This window comes from Gossypium hirsutum, chromosome D04, assembly GCF_007990345.1.
Source record: "Gossypium hirsutum isolate 1008001.06 chromosome D04, Gossypium_hirsutum_v2.1, whole genome shotgun sequence".
Classification (NCBI taxonomy): Eukaryota; Viridiplantae; Streptophyta; class Magnoliopsida; order Malvales; family Malvaceae; genus Gossypium; species Gossypium hirsutum.
The window spans coordinates 4511415-4537420 of NC_053440.1; the positions used below are offsets into that span (position 1 = coordinate 4511415).

Genomic DNA, 26006 nt, shown 5'->3' on the forward strand with positions numbered 1-26006 from the left:
ATCTTTATTGAATGTTAACCAAGCCCAAACCATTCTCAAACTTGGAAACCGAAAGACTCCTAGTCTTCAAATCAAGGTTGTATAATGCAACTAGGGCTAGTGATACACGAACGGACGTATGCTTCACAATAAGAAAGAAAACATCGAGGAAATAAACTCCCTCCACTTGATTGCCACCCTTTGCAACCAACCTTGCTTTAAACACCCTACTTTATATAAAATTGCTACAATCTGAAATCTATGATTCCATCAACCTTCTCAATATTGAAATTCGTTGTTGCCATCCTTGATGAGTTGATTGCGAAATCTGAACCAAGCTGTCACACTAGTTTGTTTGGGATTGACTCATGTAAACAACGAGAGGGTAAAAGTGGAGAAGAACGAACACAAATATTTTAAGTGAAAAACAGTCAAAGTAGAAAAAACCACGAAAAAAATATGTATCGACTTTTCACTAAATGAGTAAACAAATGAGAGTACAATATGGAGAAAATAAATCTAATTGTACTAAATCTACAAACCCAAACCCCGAAAACAAAGCCCTAACTCTGATAGAGCAAACTCGAAAACAAAACCTAAATCCCATAGAGTTTTCTCAAAAAGGGTTAGAGAATTCTCTTCATATTTACCACAAAAACTGTCACCAAAACTCATTTGCGACTACATATTGACGCCCCCAAAAGAAAAGCCTTTAATTGCCTTTTTAATTGGTCTTCAAAAATATAGATGCAAGTCCAATTAAAATAGGCTAAGATTATAGGTCTAATCATACTAAAATATCCCTAGATTAATCAGATTTTAATTGGAAAAATATAGCAGAAATTAACTGTGAGAAGAAACCTGATTTATATGGGGGAAACATCGTCACGTCACAACGTACCTATTTGCATCGTCACAATGTTGTCCATTGTCGTAACATCGAGAAGCTTCTCATCGTGACGTAGCTATTTGTTTGGCCGAAAATATAAGGCATACCCCACTAATCTCCACATTGACTTGTATTTACCATACATTCTTCTCTATACCCTGTCACGAGCCGAACTCAATCTTTGCAGAATGTCAACAAAGCTCAAACCGTTCTCAAACTTGGAAATTGAAAGACTCTTAATCTTCAAATCAAGGTTGTATAATGCAACCAAAACTAGTTGTCGAAAACATTTTTAATTTTGAAAAAATGGGATCGACTTTAAAAATAAAAATTAGGAGTCGCCACCGACCTTTTATTGAGGTGTGATTGGTTCACCATTAAAAACGGTTTTGATCTGTGAAATTTGAAAAAACGAGTTCGGGAGTCGGTTACGCACGAGGAAGGGTTAGCACCCTCGTAACGCCCAAAATTGGTACCGCATTGATTGTTTGGTGTCTTAATGTCGAAACTTTGAAAAGACTTTAAAATACTATTCTTTGATGAGAAAACTTGAATAACTAAATTGAATGATAAGGTGCACCCATTTCACAGAAATAGATTGCCACACTCAGTAAGTTAGGGTGCGACAATTCAATCTTTGAAATTAGATTCGTTCCTTTTTTAAGAAAATCATGTGCTTTAAGAAGGATATTTGATTATTTAAGTCAGTCGAGAAATCGTAATCCAGTAAGTTAAGGTTCAATTTCTCGAAGTTCTCAAACATCAAACATTGCCTTTATTTCGAAATTGAGATAACAAAATGTTGTATCCAGTAAGTTAGGATCAAACATTTTGAAACCTTAAGAGCTTTATTTTAATGCTTGTGTGGCTTTAATAAAATGGGCGCTTGATCATATAAATTCATCGAGAAGAATCGAAGCCCAGTAAGTTAGGGCTCAATTCCCTCGAGAACCTATGTACGTCAAGCCCTTTTTAAAGTTTGTGGAATAAGACGGTCATGAGGCTTTAATAAAATTTAACTCAAATGAAACATGATTGAATAACGATACATAGAATAATTTAAACTTAAACTAGAAGCAATTAAACTAATAATAGGCAAATACAAACATCGATTTAAAGCATATTATGCAAACATCCATATTAACATTTAAGCAACCCATGAATTCACAATCAATTAAAAAACAAAAGACAATAACAACAATAAATAATACAAATGTAATAGAACTAAGAAAACAAATAAAATGTTTGAATGAATTTTAATGAAAGGTTTATAAAAAACGAAATGAAATAAAACTGAATAATCTTAAAATTAATACCTACATCTTGATTTATATAAATAAAATCTAGTATAAATAATAGTATATACATAACAATAATAGATGGAAGTTAAAATAAAACGACAAATTTAGAAGGAATACGACTTCCATACATAAATATATCATTTGAAATTAATAAGGTATTATTATATATAATTATATATAAAAATATAAATTAACCTCTTATAAAATATAAAGTTAATTATATATATAAATATATAAAGTTAATCATATATATAAAAAACAAATACATATATAAAAAATTTAAAAATAATAATAACAGTAATACAATAAAAAAATAAGTATGATAATAAAATAATAATAGATTTCCTAAATAAAAAAAACTAAATAACAAAAGGGATTAAATCATAAATAAAATCGAATTAACAGGGAATAACTAAGATTAAAGAGAAGTAGGGGGACCATGTTGCAACACGCGTATTACATGGGGGCCCGATTGGGAAATATCTCGCTTCCTCAAAACGCGGCGTTGCAAGCTGGGCCGAAATGAAACAGAAACAAAAATGTAGAGCAAAATCGAAAAAAAAATAAAAAGGGATCGATTTAAATGCGCTGTGAAAATGGCAAGGACCATTTGCGCAAATCGCCCAACGGAGGCCAAAACGCGCGGATCCTTCCCCGGGTTGGGTCATTGCGCGGGTAGTTGGGGTTTAGTCGGCCAACACGACACCGTTTAAGGGCCACTGAAACAGGCCCTAAACGGTGCCGTTTTACACGCTATAAAAGGCCCCTCATAACCCTAAAAACAAATCTGCTGAAAATAGATCCTGGCCTCCACACTTGCACCGCTTCGACTAGACGTCCCGGAGCCCTCGAACCTCGTCTCAACTCCGATGATTGTAGAGAGAACAAGAGCTCGGCTACCAGGTATGTTTACACTCCTAAATCTCTTTCTTTTATTCCTCTTCTACTCAAATAAAGAACCAAATGCTCATAGGAACAAAGAAATGAAAGAAAAAAAGGAAAAGGAAACCAAATGCAAAGGAAAATTTTTTCACCTTTCGAACTTTTTTCTTTTTTATTTCTCTGAATATTTTTCAATATGTGTGTGTGTCCCCTTACAAAAGTTTTCGCCTTTTGTTTTATAGGTCGAAAACAATGAACAAAAAATGAAAAATGAAAATACATTTTTTTTGTTTTCTACTGCGTTGTTTGCTCTGTTTGCAGGTCGTTGCAGGTGTGAGGCCGTACGGTGACGTGGCACGACTCGGCGCAGCGCATGGAGGTTACTGTTGCAGCGGCTGGAGCTGAATGCTGTTGAAGGCTAGGGTTTCATTTTGACTCGGGCCATGTAAACTGGGTTAGAGTATTTTGGGCTCGGGTTTGGGCTTGGTGTTGGGTAATACCATTTAGGCTGGTGGGTTTTGTGTTGCATTGGGCTTGGGCTAAAGTAATTTTGATTTATTTAGGTCTGTAATATTGGACTTTGAAAGTGGACTTTTAATTTTTTGATTTGGTTTATTTATTTGTGCTTTTGGGCCCGGGCAAATTGGGCCTATTACACTAGTGATATACAAACAAATGTGTGCTTCAGAACAGGAAAGAAAACATCGAGCAAATTAACTCATTCCACTTGGTTGTCACCCTTTAAACACTCTACTTTATCTGAAATTGCTACAATCTGAAATTTTTGATTCCATCAAACTTCTCAATATCGAAATTCGTTGTAGTCATTCCTGAACGAATTGGTTGAAAAATCTGAATCAAGCTTTAATACCAGTTTGTTGGGGATCGACCCGTGTAAACAACGAGATAGTAAAAGTGATAAAGAACGAATACAAAGATTTTACGTGAAAACTGTCAAAGAGGGAAAAACCATGGGCAAAAGAGGTATTGACTTTTCACTAAATGAGTAAACAAGCGAGAGTATAATATGGAAAAAAATAAACCTAAATGTACTAAACGTGCAAACCCAAATCCTGAAAACAAGACCCTAACTCTCATAGAGCAAACTTGAAAACAAACCCCCAACTCTCACAGAATCTTCTTAAAAAAGGGTACAAAATTCTCTACATAGTTACCATGAAAACTATTACCAATACTCATCTACGACTACATCTAGTCGCCTCTAAAAGAAAAGTCATGTAGTACTACATCTTTAATTGTCTTTTTAATTAGTCTCCCAAAACAGGGATACAAGACCCCTTTAAATAGGCTAAGATTAGAGGTCTAATCATACTAAAATATCCCTAAAGTAATCAGAGTTTAACTAAAAAAAGATAGCAGAGTTTAACTGGAAAAAGAAATCTGATTTATGTGGGGAACACTTTACCACATCGCAACATCCCCATTCATGTCGTCACGACGTCGTAACGTTAGGAAGCTTCTCGGCATGACATCATCGTCTATTCGGCCGAAAGTATGAGGCATACCCCACACTTTGTAAATTTGAAATTTAGTTCATGTATTGCTATTTTTAGGAATTTCGTGTATCTACATTCTAGATTTCAAATCAGGTCCAATTGTTAACATTGTTAAAGTTTTATTTGTTAAACTTTTTGGTGTGACATTTTGAAATAAAAAAAATACTCACTTGATAGCCATGTAACTAAAACCATGATGTTATGATAAACCTAAATTTAATAAAAGAAATTAGCAATGTTAACAATTAGACTTGTATTTTTAAAATGGAAAATAAAAGACTAAATTCCTTAAAATAAAAAGTAAAAGGATTCAATTCAAAATGTAGTAAGAGTATAAAAGGTTATATCACATTTTAACTTACATAAATTTATTAAAATCTCCATATCATTATAATAAATTATGAAAAATATATTATAAAGCTGGACATAAACACAAAATAGATAACAATTATTTTGTAAAATGAATTTTAATAAGAAACAATGCAAAAATGTTAAAAAGTAATAGAATGAAATCAAACCCCTTATCTGAATATATGTTGCATTGATCTCATTTCTTTGTCAATTAATTTAACATTCCCAAATCTCTTGATATCCTCTATAAATGTCATTAAGTTCCAAATGAAAATGATTTTTTTTTCTTTACCATCTCCTATTTGAGCCAAAAGATTAACATTTTTCTTGAAAATTCCCACCGTGAGGGCTCTTGGTTGTGAACCATCGACGCGCATGCGATTCCTGTTCTAGCTGGGCTCCCTTCCTTGCAAATGGATAACACTACACACATATTCCTTTTTGTCTTCTTTCATGGAAAATACCAACATCACTATTTTATCGGAACGAAAGATTCCTAAAAAAAAAAAAAAAAAACAAATGGTTTTTTTTTTAATTACATTGGGTCAACTAAATTTTAAAAAAATCATTACGGGTTTTCAAAAATTCACTAAATTATTAGTAAATTTACATTTTAGTCACTCAACTTCAAAAAGCTAAAATAATGGTCATTGAACAATTCGAAAGCTTTTATTAAATCACTGAGTTGTTAAATTTTTTTTTAAAAGTTTGACTAGCGAGTTACAAATGATGATTTAACGATCGGTACGATGGATCAGTATCTATCACTAAGTAGAAGAACATGATACTTTAGATCCAAATCGATTTGATTGTCAATATCAAATGTAAGGGCCCAATTTTGCCCGGGCCCAGATTACAAACAATAAAATAAAAAATAAATAGAACCAAAAATAAATAATAAAAAAGTCCAGTTCATTTACAAAAAAAAAAGAGGCCAAAATAGCCCAAATCAGTAACCTAATGGCCCAGCGGCCCAAAAATTAAAATTTTTCAGATTTTTTAGAAACCCTAGGGTTTCTGGCATCGCACCCCCTCCCTTCGCATGCACGTCGCCCAAGGCACCTCGTCTCGAGGCCTGGCGCGCCCCTCCTGCCATTTGCACCAAAATAGCAAGGGTCTCCCTCTCCGTTGACTCCGCCACCTGCAAGAAAAGAGCAAAAAAGGACAGAGACAACAAACGCAAAACAATAGTGAAACAGAAATAAACAGTGTAATATTGGCTATAAAGGCCATGAAAATATATTGTAATTTTTACCAGGAAGCAATCAAAACAGAATAGAAAGAAAAATTCTAAAATGTGGTCCTTCTATTTTTTTACTCTATTTTATTTATTTTTTAAATAAATATAAAATAAAAAAGGGGTCGAAAACCTACCTTGCCCTTCGTGTTCTGCTGCCGTGAGTGGCCGAGGACCGTTATCTCCGATGAAAGATGACATCTTTCGAGTAAAAGGGTCTTCGAAACCCATAAATCAAAAGTTTTTTTAGGGATTTATGCTATTTTGATGAGTTCTTTTTTTAAAAAATAACCCCATATTTGGGTTCGGGGAACTGAAAGGCCAAAGAGCAGCCATTTTTGCGTTTTTCGACTTCAAAACGAGATATAAGTAACGATCAATTGGTGTTTATTCTCGTTTTCGAGATTTAAGGCATTTCTCGTTTTCGAGGAGGCATTGTGTCCTAACTTACGGGACGTGATCATTTTTCTCGGTTAACTTGAAATAAACTATTTTCGCAAAAATTACTTTAGTTAGATAATGCCTTAATACAGAAAGGATCATGTTTTAAACTTTTTTCAGAGTTTCAATTAACGACACTAAGACATTAATTAATCAACTAGGTACCAATTTTGGGCGTTAAGAGGGTGCTATTCCTTCATCGTGCGTAACCGTCTCTTGAATCAATTTCCTGAATTTTGTGGACCAAAAATCGTTGTTTTAGTAAATCAAACCGTTTATTAAAACGATCAAATTACGAGGTGATCCGATCACACCTTATAAAAAGGATTGGTGACGACTCTCATTTTTTATTTTTTAAAATAAAAAGTCGATTTAAAAAAAAAGGGTTTCAACATCAAAGATCAGAGAATTGCGTTGTTTGAATTTTGATTCGTAGATTCGTGATATTTAAAGTTGTTTAATGAAAAGAAATTAAATTGTAAGAGAGGAGAGGAGTGGGAGCTTTCGATTGAAAAACATATAACAACGATTTTAATAACCCAATGACTTAAATGAAAATTTTCAAATTGTTCGGTGATCATTTTGTAATTTTTTGAAGTTAAGTGACTAAAATATAAATTTACTAATAATTTAATAACTTTAAATAAATTTACCCTTAATAAATAAATAAATCACCCAAGGAATTCCTGATCTTATTTGTGAAAGTAAAAGATCTACCATTAATTTAGCAGATAATAAAATGGTTTTAAATTCCTGAAAAGAAAATTGAGCGCCAGAATTAATTAATCGAAGACTTATTATAATTGAAGTCTTCTGTTCCAATTGGGCGACGACTTGACCAAAACTTTATTTCAAGGATTAGTTAGATGTCTCTTCTTTTTTCAAGCAAAAGTATTAACTTTTTTTTCTTTTCAAAAAGCATCAACTTCATAATGAAATGTCGTTGGTCATGAAATAATATCTGCTTTATATTCATACGTAGCTGTTAATTTGAGTACAGGCAATATTTTTATATGGGGAGTGATTCAAAACCATTAAGGGAATTGGATTTTCGGATTCAATCACTTTTTGGAGATGTGTTCAGTCTTTGAAGTTGAATTATGAGACATAATTTGAGTCTTTTACAAGATTAAGGCTTGAGCAAATTATCGATTCACGAGGATAGTCTGAGTTTTATAACTAGTTCGAGATCAACATTAGTTAGGCGGATCCAACAGAAGCTACAAAATTTCGAACATTTGAGAGATCAAATATGTTCCGAGAGAAGTTAATTTAGTCGCAAACCGAATTGCGAAGATGGTATCTGTGGAGGTGGAGGGAGTTAATGTTTTGACTTTTACTCTTACGAATCTTTTAAAATTCCTTGAAAGTGATAAAATTAATGGTGCTTTCGATTGTATTAATGTAACAAAATCAATTAAGCTTAGTTTATTTCACCCAAAAAAATATTAAACTTTTAATTATAGGATAGGTAATTTTTGAAGGTTTCTTTTGCTTTTTTATCTTCAATAACTCATAAAATTATGGGAAAAATTACATTACTTGATATATATACACACAAAATATATTATAAATTTATTAAAATCTCCATATCATTATAACAAATTATGAAAATATATTATAAAGCTTGACATAAACAGAAAATAGATAACAATTATTTTGTAAATTGAATTTTAATAATAAACTATGCAAAAATTTTAAAAAGTAAAAATAAATATTATAAATATAATACTAATTTACAACATAAATATTTTTTTCAAAATCAATATTTACTCGAATAATATAATTAAATTCAATACATATATATTACTAATTTACAAAAAAATAATCTAATATAAATTTAACCCTTAAAAGTTAATAATTTTAATTTATTAAATAACAGTTTAATAAAATCCCCCAACTTTAATCAAAATGAAAGAAAAAAAATAGTATTTTTTTTTAAAAGGAGGTATTATTAGTATTTACATTCATAATCATCTAAATTATGTTTTCGACACATTCAATGAAAGTAAATAAACATATAAAACACAACACCTTCAATACACCGATTCTTATCCAATATGATGAGCATTTCTTTTATTCGTTCTTGCAATGTTAGGAGCAACGACCAAAATAATATCGTCAATGCTTAAGAGTGTATGAGATATGGCCGGAAGTCTGCAGAAGGGAAAATGATGTTAGAAAACGAAAAACTTTCTCATCCGGACATGTACTATTTTTAGTTTACCCTTAGGCTTAGCTAAGCAAATTCAGAGGAGGGCTTCTTCTCCCTTATCTCCTTGCTTACACCCCAACCTTAGTTATGGCACATGTACCGTCAAATATTATTCTCTTGCTGTTCCTTCTGGTTTCTTTCCATGTTGATGTCATAGCTGAAGAAGATGAGGCAAAAATTATCAAACCCGGTTCTTCACTTTATGCCGGAAAACAGCCTAGCTCGTGGGCATCACCTTCGGGGAATTTTGAATTTGGTTTCTACCGGCAAGGAGAAGGATATGCGGCCGGAATATGGCTTGTTGGTCGACCAGAAAACACCATTGTCTGGACTGCAAAACGAGATGACCCGCCTGTCTCCTCAAATGCTACTTTATTCACTACACGAGGCGTATTGCTTCTTCGGACTGAGGACGGGGTGGAAAATGTCATTGGGAATCAGTCCGGCGTTGATTCAGCTTCGTTGCTGGACACCAGGAATCTAGTGCTCTACGAGAACAGGTCTGTTGTTTGGGAGAGCTTTGATATCCCGACCGACACAATCTTAGGAGGCCAGAATTTAAGAAATGACAGTGTGTTGATTTCCAGTGTGTCAAGTTCAAACCACGCAACTGGCCATTATTATTTGCTCTTGAAGTCTGATATTGGGCTTGTAGCCAATTTAAATATTTCTTCTGCAGCTGCTTATCAGTACTGGGTCTTCCCTAATGGCTTTTCTTACTCGTTGAATCTCAGTGAGAGTGGCGTTCTAGCACTGTATTCATCACTAAATTTCGGCCAAGAAAACGTTTTGGCAAACGGCTCGACAACTAGGAACAAAACAATGATTATCTTAGAGCAACCCTTGATCATGACGGTGTCTTCAGATTGTACTCGCATCAACTTGAAAGCAATACTATGTCAAACAAGTGGCAGAATTTGGATGATGAATGTGAGATTCCAGGTCGGTGTGGGTTGAACAGCTACTGCTCCACCAGCAGGGGTAACGATACTGAGTGCTACTGCTATCCTGGTTTCATATTTATCGACGAGAATGCCAAATCCCTGGGTTGCTCTCAGAATTTCACTGTAGATGGGTGCGAGGCTAGGAGAGATGTAGTGATACACCACAATAGCACTACCTTAGACAATATGTTTTGGGGTGGTAATCTTTATTCTGTGAAGCGTAATCTGGAGAAGGAAGACTGTAAGAAAGCTTGCGAGGATGATTGCTCCTGTGGTGGAGCTCTCTATAGCAATAACTGTAGCATGTATTCATTACCGCTTAAATATGGTAGAAAACATGTAAATATAACAACCACAGCCTTCATCAAGTTGATTCTGGGTAGCACCATTAGGCCCCCACCTGAAACAAGTCAAATATTGATAAGCGAAGGAAACCAAAGCCTCATTTTAACTATGGGCTTAAGTTTGGGTTCCGTTGCAAGCTTGTGTTTTGTGATTGCAATATGTAGCTTCTTGTTATACAGGCATCGAGTCCAAAGTTATGAGAAGCTTTTAGAAAGTAAAAGTTCAGGATTTGCCGAGCAATTTACACTACGATCATTCACTTTCAATGAGCTAGATGAAGCAACACAAGGTTTCCAAGATGAGTTGGGTAGAGGCTCATTTGGAGCGGTTTATAAAGGAACTTTGCCAGGGGATGGTAAGAGTATTGCCGTTAAGAGATTAGAAATGGTTAAGGAAGGAGAAAGGGATCAGTTTCGAACTGAGATGACAGCCATTGGAAGAAATAACCACAGGAACTTGGTCCGATTGCTTGGATTTTGTGTGGAAGGTTCAAGGAAGTTCCTTGTTTATGAATACATGAGCAATGGCTCACTAGCGGATTTTCTATTCAACAGGAATGAACGCCCGGTTTGGAAACAGAGAGCCAGAATAGCGTTGGACGTGGCTAAAGGTATCCTTATATTTACATGAAGAGTGTGAGGTGAGTATCATCCATTGCAACATCAAGCCCTGCAACATACTCTTGGATGATTCATTGACTGCAAAGATTTCGGATTTCGGATTGGCAAAGCTATTGAGGCCTAATCAAAGAAGCAGTACAAGTGGAGCAGCATGGTACTCGGCACCTGAATGGCAAAACAGTGCAGTGTTATCGGTAAAAGTTGATGTATACAGTTTCGGAGTGATACTGTTGGAGATCATATGTTGCAGAAGCAACATAGAAGTAGAAGGTCGCAGTGCAGATGAGATACTGCTTTCAACATTTGTATACAATTGCTTTGTTGGGGGAGAGTTGAATAAGCTCGTGGAAGGTGAAGAAGAAGTGGACATGAAAATGGTGGAAAGGTTTGTGAAGGTGGGGCTTTGGTGCATTCAAGATGATCCAAATTTGCGTCCACTCGTGAAGAATGTGATCTTGATGCTAGAAGGAACAATGAATGTACCGATCCCTCCATTTCCATCACCTCCCCATGTTACTAATTAGTGTTCTTAACTTTGAAGTTGGGTTTATTTTAATTATGTTTTTCATGTAATTAATAATAATTAGAGGAGTAATTTTTAAAATAAAATTTTGGAAACTATCTGGTTGTTACAAAGAAGGACATTTTATGTTCTATGCATCAATTATCATGTGATAAGTGAAAGGTCTCTAATCTATACATCATTTATAATATTAAAAGTATACATGGTTTTTTCCTTTGTTTTCACTTATGTGTTGTGTTGAAAAATTAAATGTTAACATCTTAAATACTTACAAAATCAACGTGGTATGTTTGTTAAATTTAAGGAACAGTTATGATTAAATTGTTTGATAAAGGATAGCTTTAGGTGTGTTTCTAAAAATTTTAAAAATATCTTTCGGTCTCACTTGCCTAGATATTCTTTTAGGGGCATTACTTCCTAATTTTTTAGGCCTCCTCAATTTAGTTCAATTTATTGCAATTTAGTCTTTTTTCCAAAAATCAGCTTACCTACATTTCCATCAACCAAATCCTTTTTTAGGTTTAGCTATTTATGCTGCAAATAAAGAGAATGGACATGGAAATGAAAAGCAAACAAAACATTGAAGTTTAAGAAAAAATATGAAAGTTTAGAATTTTATGCAAGAAAACTTAAAGAACATAAAACTAAAGGCATTCCACAGGGAAATCTAAAACAATAAACAGAAAAAGGAATAAACTTTAACAAATTTAAAGTAAAAGAAACTAAAATGCATTAAACTAAAGTTAGAAATGTCTTACAACCAAGGTATAGGGATTGGAAGTGCAAATAAACTTAAGCTATAGTAATAACTAACTAACTTAACTACCACTAAGAACAACTAAGAACAACTAAAATAAGAAAGAAAATTGTTGGGAAATGTAAAATCTACTACTAAAGAAATGAAAATAAAAAAAACCCTAGAAAAAGAAGAAGAAAAGCTAAGAGAAAACCTAGAGAAAACTAAGGTAAAACTAAACTAATGTGTGTCTCCTCTCCTCAGCCAAATTTGGTTATTTTAGGCTGAATGCTAATAGTACTTCGTTGCCAAAATTGCCCTTACGTGGGCCTTGGATGATTGGTGGATCGGGTAGAAATAGACTACTCTTTTTATCTAATTTTGTCCCCCTCACAATGTTGGTGTCACGATACCTAGAAGAGGATATCTCGATTCCTCAAGTAGTTTCGAACCTTGGGGTCTTCTTTGAGGGTGGATATCGTGATACCACTGAAAAGTGGTCTCCCTTCTTTCCATACTGTTGGAGGTATTGTGATTTCAAGGTATGAAAATAGCGATACATTTTCTTTTGGTGTCATTTTCGCTCGTTTTCAACCTCAGCACGTTCTTACACCACTCAACCAAATGTTAGGTCCCCCAATAGTACTATTGGCCAAATTTGATCATAAAATGAGTAAAAATAAGGCATTTACACTTATCAACTTAAAATATAAAAAGTAAGAAAAAGTATGAAAAAAATGCTATTTTGCTTGAGAATAAGGTCCTTAAGTATATTGGTAAAGTCTAATTTGCCATATCAAATTATGGTAGATAAAACTCCCCCACATATAACTCTTTGCTTGTACTTAAGCAAACCAAACATGCAAAAGGAAAGACGACTGTTGGACTAAATCAGACAATTAAGTCATATATCTATAAAACATCAAACTCGTACGGGAACTGCCTCATATGCAACTTAAGAGTGATATCTAGATAACTTGTTTATTCTTAATACAAACATAATTAGTTCACTAAGTTATAATGTTAATAGATGTAGAGGCAATGAAAATTAAAAAATGTACAAGTGTTATCCATCAAAATAAATTATGCGAATTGCTCATAGATATTTTAAAAAAATGGATCATATTCGTTCAAACAAATGTAGACTATTTATGAATTATTGTATTGGTGACATAGATTATGTTAAGTAATGCTTTTTAGAAGTACTTTTGATATGAAAAATACTTTTGCAGCAAAAAGAACAAGATATTTTTTGCTGAAATTTTTGGCTTTTCAAAAGTACTTTGAAAAAAAAAAGAGAAACTAAAATTTTTAGCTTTTCTTATTCCAAAAACATTTTTAGTGCTTAATTATTTTTTCACCTCTCCAATAATATGGTACTTTCTCTCTTTTTTTCTCTGGTGCTTAATTACAAAAATGTTAAAATCATTAATTAAAAATAAAAATATATTTTTAAAATAATACAAATGTGTTAATATCTAATTACAAATATTTAATGGTTATATTTAAATATTTAAAATATAATTTATATATTCTACTAAAATTTTATAAATAAATAATATTTATTGTTTAAAATATTTAAAATTTATATTTCATATATTAAAATATTAATAATAAGTTATAATAGTTTTTTATTCTTACTAGAATATAATAATATTAACTAATTTGAACATTACTTAAATGCATATTTGTTACTTTATAATATTATGTCTAAAATAAATATTTTATTTCTCGAAAGTATATTTTCATAAAACTTTTTAAAAGTATTTTTCAAAATTATAGCAACTAACCCTAATTCGGATCCCAAAGATCTTCTAAGTTTGTAATGTTACAAGGCTTAGGACAGTTCAAAATTCAAATGGGTTCAAACACTAGAAACGGTTGAGCACATGACATTGTTCCCTACTTGCCTCAAATTCATTTACAAGCTCACCTCCTTATTTCTCATTCTCTTGCCTACCATATTTTCCCAAAATGTTAGAAGGTATTATGGCACAAAATTTATAATTGTGAACCTAAAGATATTCATTTTTGAGCTTAATTTTGATTTAGCTATCATTTTCTTTATTTTGCACTTTTTCATTCACCCTTTCTTTTTTAACATACTAATTTGCGTAATCCCTTCATTTTCTTTTTATAAATACATATATCAGAATTTATAAACACAAAATTCTAAGGCGATAGTACAATTTCTAAGGATCTTTAGAAATTTTGGTATTTTGTAATTTTCTAATTTTTTTTTCATATTAAAAACTTTTTAAAATTAAATTGCCATGATTACGTTTATTAACTAAAATGATATATATTTTTTGGATCCAAATTGACATTTGCTAACAAAAATTATTAGTGGTAGAAGAAGTGGCAAGATCAGTTTCAACTAGTTCACGCATGAAAATAAAACCTCGGAAAAAGCTTGGGAAACCTACATTAATTTTATCACCATTTTTCCTTAGAAATGTTGACAGTCCATAAAGTTGTCTGTATGTATCAAAATATAAAAGAATGTTATTAGAAATGTCGGTATTTGATTATACATTTTAGTACAGGATTTAGGAATGAGATTTTGGTATATAAAAAAACCTAATTATTTTTCATGAAAATATTGATATTTCGTTAGAAATTTTGATATATAACAAGATATAACAAGATATGTTTTTAGAAATTTTAATATTTCGGCCGGTTGAGTCATTATTTGATTGACATACACAATGTTATTAATATAGGGTTCGAGTGTATTTAAACGCATTATCCTCCTATTTATGGTTAGAGAGAGGCTATGGATAGTTCAAGCTCACCCTAAGAAATAAATATTATTAAATTATCTTTATTTATTTTAATAGTATTATAAATTTAATATATTTTATTTAAATATTTCAATTAATTAACTAATTTAATTTTTTTATTATATTAAATAAATAACTTAAAATAAAATTTAAATGTAAAAACTAAAAAATTAATCATAATTAATTTAAATGATTTTAATATAATATAAATAAAATTAAAATAATTAAAATCTAACTATTAAAATAAAGGAAATAACTTATATTAGGATGATCCTAAAAACTAAGGTTTTTAGGCACCAATAAAATTTTGCCACAACATCACAATGTAAAGAAACTAAATTATTATTATGCTCTCATCTATAGAGAAATTATCTTATTAATCCTTTCCACCACATTATTCATGGTCCCTTTCAACAATTTTTTTCACGTCACTAACACATAATTTTGATAATTTTTTAAACACATAATTTTGATAATTTTTTTACTCTGAACTTAACTCTAGAATATTGAACCCTGAACCCTAAACTTGAACCTATAACCTCAAATTTTTAAACTCTAAACACAAACCCAAAATCATTAAACCTTGAACTCATATCATAAACCTCGAATATTTAAACCATCAACCTAAACTTTGAATCTTGAATTCAAAACTGAACCTCAAATTTTAAATTTTAAACCCAAACCCTGAATCTCAAGGTTCAAAATTTAAGATTGAAGGAAAAATAATTAACAAAATTATGTGTCAATGACATGAGAAAATTGCACAAAAATTACTTCTTTTTTTTTAAATTTGGTTGCATAAAAAAAAGAATTTATGAAAAAAAGATTAAAATTTTCAAAAAAAGATGATTGTTTATAATTAAAAAATTAATTATTTTAAATAATTTAATTTAATTTAATTTAATTTGAAGAAAGTATTAGATATACAAATATATATAATAATATTTTATTATCTTTAAAATTTAATGAGGTAATGCTATTTTATTAATATTTTAAAATTATACTTTTTAGTATTATCTAAAAGAAAAAGAGAGAAGTAAACTAAAAAAGGAAATGCGGTGTTCGCAACTAGGGGTGTTCATTCGGTTAACCGACCGGTTAACCGACCCGAAATTATTATAACCGAATTAACCGACCTTCCAAAAATTTTAACCGTTAACCGAACCGATTTTTTTTTAAAAAAATTAACCGAACCGAAATTTTTTCGGTTAATAAGGTCGGTTAACCGAATTAACCGAAAATTATGTATTTTTTATTTTTGGTTAAAAATTACCCGAATTACCCGAATTAACCGAATTAACCGAATTACCGCAAAATACCCGAATTACCCGAATTTTTTTATTTTTTATTTTTAAAATTTAAAAAATTTATAAATTATTAAAGTAAATTGGGTTTTAGACTTTAGTAAATTGGGTTGTCTTTTAGTTTTAGTTTTATTGGATTGGGTAATTGGGTAAACTTTAGTTTTAGTTTTATTGGGTTGGGTAATTGAGTTTGGGCTGGGTTGAATAATTTTATTTATTAATTTTTTCGGTTAACCGAAAATTTTCGATTAACCGACCGGTTTTGAACCGAATTAACCATTAACCGAAAAATCATAAAAAAATTAACCGACCCCCGACCGAAAAAATTCGGTTAACCGACCGATTAACCGAATTCGGTCAGTTAACCGAATTTTTTCGGTTTTACCCGAATTATGCACACCCCTATTCGCAACTACATCCTCCCTCCCATTGAAAAGGAAAAATTATTAGATGGAGCCTGGGAGTTCTCACCGCCTAAATTATAAGTCTAATCAATTGAAGTAATACACATTTTTTTTTTAAATTTTTAATTTTTTTCTCTTAAAAATTTTAAATTCAATTAAAAGTATTAAAAGTCAAAGAGAAAAATCTAACTTAGAGATAAAATAACGTGTAATTATAGAATTGGAAATCTTGATTTATGTCTACGATGATATTAGACGTATAGTTTAAGTGGAGAGAAGGATTTATGTAATAATTTAGTCAGGTTACCTGTCTTTTTCTGCGCAAACCCTGATTCCAGACCTCGGCCATTTTTAATTTGGGTACTTGTAAAATAATTTCTTCATCGGTTCCAAAAATAGAAGACAGAAATAAATACAATAATTCCTATGGCAGCAGTGTGGTCTCTTCTCATGCTCCTGTCTTCTTTCTTTGTGGCTAGAGGAGTTGAAGACAAGCATTCAAACGGCACCATTGGGCTGGGATATTCGCTTTCCCCCTTAACTCCACCCACCTCATTGGCTTCGCCTTCTGGTCGTTTCGCATTTGGTTTTTACAGTCAAGGCAATGGCTTTTCAATTGGAGTTTGGCTGGAGGGCAATAGAAAGACAGATAACAAAGTTGTATGGACAGCAAACCGTGATGACCCGCCGCTCCATGCAACTGCTACTCTGACACTAAACGAGAAAGGTTTGCTTCTTTCGTGCGGTGTGAGCGGAGAAAATAAAGTTATTTTTTATCCAAATGACTCGGCTGTCAGTGTCTTCTCTGCCTCCATGCTAGATTCAGGCAATTTTGTGCTCTACAGCACAGTCAATCATACCATTTGGGAGAGTTTCGAGCATCCTACAGATACCCTTTTAGGTGGTCAGGCTACTACTCAGTCGTTGATCTCCTGTTCTTCAGAAAATGATCACTCATCCGGAAGGTTTCTTCTAGGTATGCAACCAGATGGGAATCTCGTTCTATACCCTCTAGACGTCAATTTTGCTGTTACAACTGCCTATTGGGCCACAAATACTGATGGTGTGAATCGTTCACTCCGATTATTTCTTAACTCGACAGGCTTCCTACAACTTATCAACAACACTGATTCCTCCATCTACCTAGAAATTAATTCTAGATTTGTTACAGAGGTGAGCTACAACGAGAACACCACCACCACCAGCAACGACGGTATCGTTCACAGTGCAAGCCTTGATGTTGATGGAAATTTCCGGTTATATACTCATCAATTTGATCCAAGTGGTGGATTTCGAACTTCCCGAGTGTCGCGTGCGTTGAAGGATTCCTGTGAAATTATAGGCTTTTGTGGTATCAATAGCTATTGCACGTTTAATGATGACAGAGCTTACTGTGCATGCCTTCCCGGCACTGATTTTATCGATCCTCAACGCAATACCCTCGGCTGCAAGAGAAATTATAATGAAGCACATTGTAAAGGAGGGAAGGACAATATACCCCTTTATAACATCACTCCATTGCAAAATATAGAATGGACTACAGGTATATTTTACAGTGAAGAGGTAATGTCCATGAGTGCCTGCAGCCAAACATGCTTGGAAGACTGTAATTGTGAGGCAGCAAAGTTTAGCGATGGAGTTTGCAGGAAACAAAAGCTTCCACTATGGCATTTGCGACGACGACAAGGTGTGAGTTCCACGGTTTTCTTAAAGATGGGAATCAGAAGCCTAGAAGCAGATGATGGTACTGTTTCCCATGAATTAAAGCCCCAAATCAAACGGAAAGATCCGACGCTGAAAATTCTTCTTTTAACTTTCAGTCTTGTCGCATGTTCATGTGCTTTGCTTGCAATCTCTGGTGTATTCATTTTTAAATTTCGAGTTCTAAGATACAAAAGGCTGTTGGAAATTGGAAATTTGGGCCTAACCGGAGAGCTTACGTTGACGTCGTTTTCATACAATGAACTCAAGAGAGCAACGAATGGGTTTAAAGAAGAGTTGGGTAAGGGATCCTTTGGAGCAGTCTACAAAGGGTCCTTAAACAGAGGAAGAAATTTGATTGCAGTAAAGCGATTGGAGAAGTTAGTGGAAGAAGGAGAAAGAGAGTTCCAAGCAGAAATGCGAGCAATTGGCAGAGCTCACCACAAGAATTTAGTTCGACTTTTGGGATACTGTGCTGAGGACTCCAAGAGGGTGTTGGTGTACGAGTACATGGGCAATGGCTCCCTTGCTGATCTACTGTTCAAGTCAAGACAGCGCCCTGATTGGGATGAAAGAACAAGAATAGCCCTGGATGTAGCTAGAGGAATCCTCTATTTACATGAGGAGTGTGAGACCCCAATCATTCACTGTGACATAAAGCCGCAAAACATATTGATGGATGATTATTGGAGAGCTAAAATTTCAGACTTCGGGCTGGCAAAACTGTTGATGGGGGATCATACAAGGACCTTCACAGTAGTGAGGGGAACTAGAGGATACATGGCCCCAGAATGGCATAAGAATGTTCCAATCTCAGCGAAGGCTGACGTTTACAGTTACGGAATTGTGCTATTGGAAACTGTGTTTTGCAGACGAAACTTGGACATCACTGTATCAAACCCAGAGGAGATCATTCTGTCGATTTTGGTGTATAAATGTCTGGTTGAAAAAAAGTTGGATAAGCTTGTGCTTGGTGAAGAAGTAGATAAGAAAAGCTTGGAAAGAATGGTGATGGTGGCACTTTGGTGTATCCAAGATGAACCTGCACTTCGTCCTTCCATCAAGACTGCAGTGATGATGCTGGAAGGCATTACTGATATATGCATTCCCCCATGTCCAACTGCTTCCTCCATATAATTCAAGTCACGTCCTAACAATCAATCATCTCACTCAGTGTTCGTGTAGTTTATGTTACGTAAGGACTGCGCCATGTTTGTATTTCCTCTGGCTTGTAATAAATTTGTAAAATGCTTCCTGCAGCAGTGTTCTCCCATCATTTGTAGGTTTAAAAATTGTGTTCGAGTTATCTAATCATATAGTAGTTGTATGTAATAACTGAGTTTTACTGTAATTTCTAATTAATAATCTCCTATTGCTCAAAATGGTAAAAAACTTGCAAAAGGGTCATGTAAGCAAAGCCATTATGTGTATGCTAGGACTAATAAGTCCTTTTGTCTTGGACTTGTTATGATCTCATTAGACAGGATGTTAGGAAACTGAGTAATCATTTTTAAGCAGAGAGATTGTGCATTAGAATAACAGCATCCAAGAGCAAAACCAGAACTCAGAGGCTGTGACTGTAGAACATGTTCCGGCAAAGGTACATGAGAATTATCAACTTAGGTGATATTGGTATATTTGCACATATGTGCAGCGCTATGGTTTGAAAGACGACGACGACGACTACTACTACCTGCCATACAGCTGAAGCCATCTTCCTCTTTTTGTGATCATATGAGTATATATACAATACAAGTTTGCGGTTAAGGCCCAGAAACAATACCAACAATGTCCATCCATGGCAGCCCATCTATATAACTAATAAGGAACTAATGACCTAGAAAAATGGTTAAATTTCAATTTAATCCCTCTACTATGCTTAAATTTGAGATTGAATCTCCATACTTTGGTCCTTTTATTTTTGTAATGTTATTAATAAGTCCAAATAACTAATATAATTAACTTTTCAATTAAGATGTTATGTGTTTATATATAATTTAAATTTCCCAAGGGTCTCAAAGACGAACATATGTATTTCCATTTCTTTTGGATTTGTCTTCTTTCTTTTTTTGACATTATAAGACAATGATCAAACTTCAATTTTAGCTCCTATAGTATGTTGAAACTTGATATTTGATTTACACACTTTAATTTTTGACATAATTTGGTCCTTCTATTTTTATAATGTCATTAGTTAGTCTAAATACTTAATATTGTTAACTTAACGATATTAAGTATTTTAATCAGAATGCTTACATCAATTTTTCTTAAGAACACCATGCCAACAAAAAAAGTATTATTTTATAATGATGAGTTCAAATAGGTGTTTTTAAGAAAAAAATTCACATAAACATTTTCAATGTTAATTTTTATTGTTATACGACTACCAAGTGTTTTTTTTTTTAATTTCGAAATGTCAAGCCAATGAATTTAATATAAGAATTTTAATTGTGGTACAACTTGACCTAAAAGCTTAAACCCGAAAAGTATAGGGACAAAATTTTTGAAAATAAAAGTAGAGGGACTAGATTTTATGTGTGAAGTGTATAAAACCTTAGAGTATATTTTAACTTTCAAGGTTTTACTCCATTTTTTTGGTCGAAACCACAATATTTACCATTGGTAGCCGTAACTAATCTCCCTCACCGCAAGTGCTCTCTAAAAAAAATAAACAGTTGGTGATGAAATGTGATTCATTCACATTAATTATGCATTTTTTTTACTCCATTCGAGTATAAAATTAAAAGGTAAACTACACAAACTATAATCAACTATAAAAAAAATCATTTTAGACACAAAAAATAAAATGTATGTAATTTAATCACTCGTATTTTAATCACTCCCATTAAAATGGAAGATGGATGTCCACGTGGAGCTTTTTTAAAATTTTTATTAATATTTAATAATTTCCGACTAATAAATTATTTCGACGTCTGAAATTCTTTTAGCCTAAACCTAAGCTAATAGTGAAACTAAGTAAAAATTTCCTTCATTCTAGTGCTAGAAAAAAAATTGCAGTCACCCTTTCCCTTTCTCGCCCAATCTCAGCCTCAACCACCTCCCTCTCTAGTTTCTCATGCTCTGCTTTGGCTTCCTTGATGTGCCTCATCCCGGCTTGCCACCCCAAGCTTTTTATAGTGGAGGTCAGTTTGGGGGTGGCTCTTTACCTCTGCGGCTTGGTTTTAAAAGTTTTTAAATAGTAAATGTAAAATTGTATTTTAGTCTTTTTAAAAATGATAAAATTTTGATTTAATCTTTTAAAAATTATAAAAATATAAACTAATTAATGGTGAAATTATTTTTTTACTATCATAAAAATTACAATTTAATTTTAACCCCTTAATTTTTTTTCTAAATTTGACCCTGTTATATAGATTACCTAAAACCTAAATTAAATGATAGGTTAATTTCAAAATATTGTTTATTGTTAATTTCAAAATAGGTTAATTTTATTTTCTTGTGGATGATATTATTAACCATATGGCGTGGACGGTAGGCTAGGGAATTTTTTACTCTTTATGTCATCCATATTTACCATTGATAACCACAATAATTTATTTTTCAATATAAACATGACTTATAAAATTTCAAATAGTTTATGAGACATAGGCAAAGTGTTTGGAAGAAGTGACTAAATGAGTGGATATTTTTTCAAGCTCTGGGATAACAGAAATATAATAGGAGATAACAAAAAGTTTGCTTACGCAGCTCACGGAGTCTAATTCAGTGAGAAGTATCCACTATCTTCAAACACTTACAGCAAGTGACCCTAAATCTATGAGACCCAAGTGACAATTTCCTCACTTTTGTGCCTTTAAAGACTAGAATCCTTGCCACTAAATTCACCCCTGTGAACTAAGCATGTAAAACCACAACCCAAAGGTTTTACAATCAAATGCACTCTTACAAATAATGTTCCTCACTTGAATAGATTAAGTGCTCTCAATTCTCGAACATAATCCTATACAAGTCTCTCTATTATATAGAGTTGTTCGAGACTTGCTAACATAGAGAAGATCTATAACAATCTCTATAAAACAATCACTATATAAGTTGAATAAAATATAATAATAGCAAACAAGATAAACAAGAATTATTGGTAAACAAGGACGGTTGGTAGATAAGTTGAATAAAATATAATAAATAAAATATAAGTCTTTAATGTTACAAACCAATCCAACTTCCTTATCTAAGGGATTAGATAAGTATGATTCGATTCGATTCGATTCGATCCAAACCTCTTTATACATTTCTTTAAGTGATATGATCTTCATTAGTGGGCTAGATACGATCCACAATCTCAATATAACCAAAATATCTAGCTCAATAAATTGCCAACAACTCAAATATGGAAATAGCCTAATCTGTCGTAGTTGGTCAAAGAGTGGGCACTCCCTCAGACACTTATTTAGTCTTTCTGTATTTTCAACAATCTCCTCATTTGGAAATTTTTTGAACAAAACACAAACAAAGTAGGAAGCTTAAACATAAATTAACAACTTGCTCCCTTTTATTATATTTCCTTTTAATCCAACAATAATGAATCATGAAAAATATATGCAACCAAAGTAATCATCATTTATTGACCAAATGAAATCCAACTATTAGAAGTAGCAAAATTAAGAAACAAACCTCCAAAAACCATAAGTTTCAAAAAGCAACAGTAACATCAATGAATTTGAAGCAAAATATGAATCTCCCCTATCACCAGTAGCTTCCCCTTATTCTCTTTTCCCCCCTTTTTGATCAACAAGATTGCCAACTTATTTTTCATTAGGAAGGGATATTAGATTAGCACAAAGAAGCTTTTGCCTATCTATGATCTTCTTCATAGTCTTAGCTTCAATAAGGAGTCTGGTAATGTGCCTATCATTGGCTTCAATAAAGGATGTAAGATCCTCAATCATCATTTTATGAATGTCATAGGGAATAACCTTGGGGCCTGGAGAAGTTGGCACTTATTGGGTCTAAGGTGCTTCTTCTTGCTCAACATCATCATATCAAAATTACTTCCCCTCAACAGCAACATTACCTCTCCCCCTCAGTAGGACCCATCATATTTAGACAATAACAATTCAGGGCCTTCCTTATCATTGAAGTGCTAACTTTATACTATTCTCCACATAAAAATACCTTTTAATGAAACTTACTATATTTGTTACTTAATACTTTGCAGCAAATTAACATAAAACTTCATAACAACATTACAGACACACAACTTGACACAACTCATTGACCTTAACAAACCACTTTTTCCAATAAGTACATCTATGCCATGACCAACAAACCCTCTAAAAATATGATAATAGGTTGGATTAAATGACTTGGTATCAAAGTATAATTGGTAAACTGTGTAATATATATGTTTACGTAATACTAAAGGCTAGAAATGAGTATATGTAACTCGTAACTTTGCTGAAATGACATAATTGAGATATTGGTTTGCTTGTTTAGGTGTTGCAAAATGGTACCTTTTAGATCTTTTGGAAACAAAAAATTACGTGGTGACGAGGAATCAACAATAAGTTGCATCATGACCTGGAAGCCCCAATCGTGACGTCAACTCGATAGTTTGCAAACTTTTCATTTTGGTCCTAATTCGACCTCAAGTTAGCATATGAGCTTTCATAAGCTTGTATAAGACTCGAATATTATTGAAAAACATATTGTGAAAGCGTGATGTAGTTAGTAGTATGTGAAAAAAGTTAACTTGGGTCGGTGTTGCTCTGACAACGAAAGTTGCATATAAAGGAGTGCTCCTAGAGGCTGTGCCTTGGAGTTTTAGCCAAACCATAAATTATTTGAGATTTTCAGTCAAAATTGTAAATGAGATTGTTAAGTAGAAATTTTAAAAGATGTATGTATTAGTATCAATTGTTGTGCTTAGTTAATTTGTTGGAAAGTGAATTTTAAATAATGTTAGTCAGTTATCTAGAATTTCTATCATCCAGAACCTGGACTCAGTGAGCGGATCAGGAATTAGGTGTGTAATGGCCCATTTTCAGTGAAATCAGAATAGTGGTTTCGGGACCACAAATCCAGAGTCAAAAGTTTTACTTAACATTTTTTATGTGGTATAAAACATGTCAGAAGTATGGTATAAAAATTTCGTTAAGAAATTTTACCGTTTGTTTGCTAAATTTGTGAAAAAGGACTAAATCGCATAAAGTGCGAAAGTTGTGTTCTATTAGCTAAATGTATTAAATAGATATAGAATGTTAAATTACAGGTCCTTATTGAGTAATTAGACCATTAAAGAAGGTAGTGGATGTACATGGGGTGAAGTCATAAATAGTCAAAGTTGGTAAGGGGTTAGTAAATTGTTGACTAATGTTAAAGTAAATAAAACAAAAACAAAATGGCCATCTTCTTCTTTCTTTTTCAACCAAAAATACCATCAAACTAAGAGCTTGGAAAGCTTGAATTTTTCAGCCGCAAAGTCCCTTGCATGTAAGTGAAATTGGTGTTTGTTTTTGTTTATTGTTATTTTTGTGGAACCCTTGTAGCTTAAGCTAGCTAAATAGGGACAAATTTGCAAAATGGTTGAAACTCTAGGGTTTTTCCAAGAAAGCATGATAGTTTTTTTAAAATTTTAATGGAATAAAATGAAAATTTGGGTGTTAAACACTTTTTGTTAAGTGATTTTTGACATAAAATTCAATTAGGGGTTAATTTGTGAAGTATGAAGATTTTGAGTTATATGTGTGAAATTAGGGCTTATGTGGGCTTCTATGAGCACCTAGATAATTCGGTCAAGCTTTGATATGGATGAAATTGCATAAATTTCGTTTTACGAGCCTAGGGACTAATTTGTAAAAAAGTTAAAAGTATAGGGGTAAAATGGTAATTTTTCCCTAATATGAAACTGGATTGAATTGAATAGAATAAGCATTGAATTAGTTAAATTTGATTATATAGATCAAGAAAAGCAACATTTAGACATAAATCGAGGCAAAGATAAAGTGGTAGATTGATCGATCGATTTAATCCGTACAATTACGAGGTAAGTTCGTACAATTAAACATTTAATGTTTATTTATTTAATTGATGAATGATATTATGCACTTGTACACATCTATTGTTGAACTTTGAAATGGAATTAAATGTTCAAACAAGTAAATCGCATGATTGAGTATAAATGTTTTATGCAAATGAGGATTTTACGGATAAGACCATGGTTGGACCATGGCAACATTAGTATGTAAGACCATAGCCGGGCTATGGCATTCTGATGATAAGACTATAACTGGGTTATGGCACTACGAATGTAAGACCATGGTAGGGTCATGGCATTTCGCGTAAAAGACCATAGTTGGACTATGGCACAAGGAAAACAATGTACTCATATCCGTAAGCCGATCTTAGATTCAGAATGATGAGGTAAATGCATTCATCGATATTTAAATAATCCAATGAGCTCAATAATAATACGAGTTGAGTCGAGTTAAAGTAAATCAGTGTAGGTATTCGCAAGAATTACAAAAAATAATTCATAGTGGAGGTAGCTATACAACATTAACCTAATTACGATTATGTGATAAGCTTTGAGTCGAATTGTAAATTTCCTGTGTATTAATTTTGATAAGTTAAATTGTGGATGCTTTGGAAGGTTTTTTTAATATTCATACGAACTTACTAAGCTTAATTACTTACTCGATTTATGTTTCAGTGTTTTATAGTGAATTGGAAGCTCACTCGATTCGGAAGTCGTCGGAGATCGCGTCACACTATCAAACTCTCATTTTGGTATTTTAAACTTTGTATATTTTGGGTTAAATGGAACGTATAAGTGTTTTGGTTAAGGTAGCCTATATGTTGGTTGTATAATTAGCTA

The 26006-nt window shown here is 32.7% G+C and overlaps 2 protein-coding genes, 1 long non-coding RNA gene and 1 pseudogene across 4 annotated transcripts; all 4 read left to right on the forward strand.

Annotated features, from left to right (window-relative positions):
* The first annotated feature begins 2580 nt into the window (after nucleotides 1-2580).
* Nucleotides 2581-3666, forward strand: LOC107961410 (uncharacterized). Its single transcript, XR_001701287.2, has 2 exons — nucleotides 2581-3072; nucleotides 3373-3666. It is a non-coding gene; the product is annotated as an uncharacterized lncRNA (long non-coding RNA).
* Nucleotides 3667-8573: 4907 nt separating this feature from the next.
* LOC107959452 (G-type lectin S-receptor-like serine/threonine-protein kinase LECRK3) lies at nucleotides 8574-11421 on the forward strand (annotated as a pseudogene).
* On the forward strand, nucleotides 8900-9698 carry LOC121215889 (G-type lectin S-receptor-like serine/threonine-protein kinase LECRK1). The gene is made up of 2 exons (XM_041090691.1): nucleotides 8900-9598; nucleotides 9678-9698. The coding sequence occupies exons 1-2, from the start codon at nucleotides 8900-8902 to the stop codon at nucleotides 9696-9698; spliced, it is 720 nt and encodes a 239-aa protein (XP_040946625.1).
* A 5371-nt stretch (nucleotides 11422-16792) lies between the features above and the next one.
* On the forward strand, nucleotides 16793-19635 carry LOC107959453 (G-type lectin S-receptor-like serine/threonine-protein kinase LECRK1). 2 transcript variants are annotated; one of them, XM_016895520.2, is made up of 2 exons: nucleotides 16794-17447; nucleotides 17574-19635. In XM_016895520.2, exons 1-2 carry the CDS (start codon nucleotides 16898-16900, stop codon nucleotides 19307-19309), a joined length of 2286 nt encoding a protein of 761 aa, XP_016751009.2. In that variant the 5' UTR covers nucleotides 16794-16897; the 3' UTR covers nucleotides 19310-19635. The 2 variants fall into 2 exon arrangements, with proteins under 2 accessions (XP_040947671.1, XP_016751009.2); XM_041091737.1 differs by having other exon boundaries at nucleotides 16793-19635.
* Nucleotides 19636-26006: the final 6371 nt, after the last annotated feature.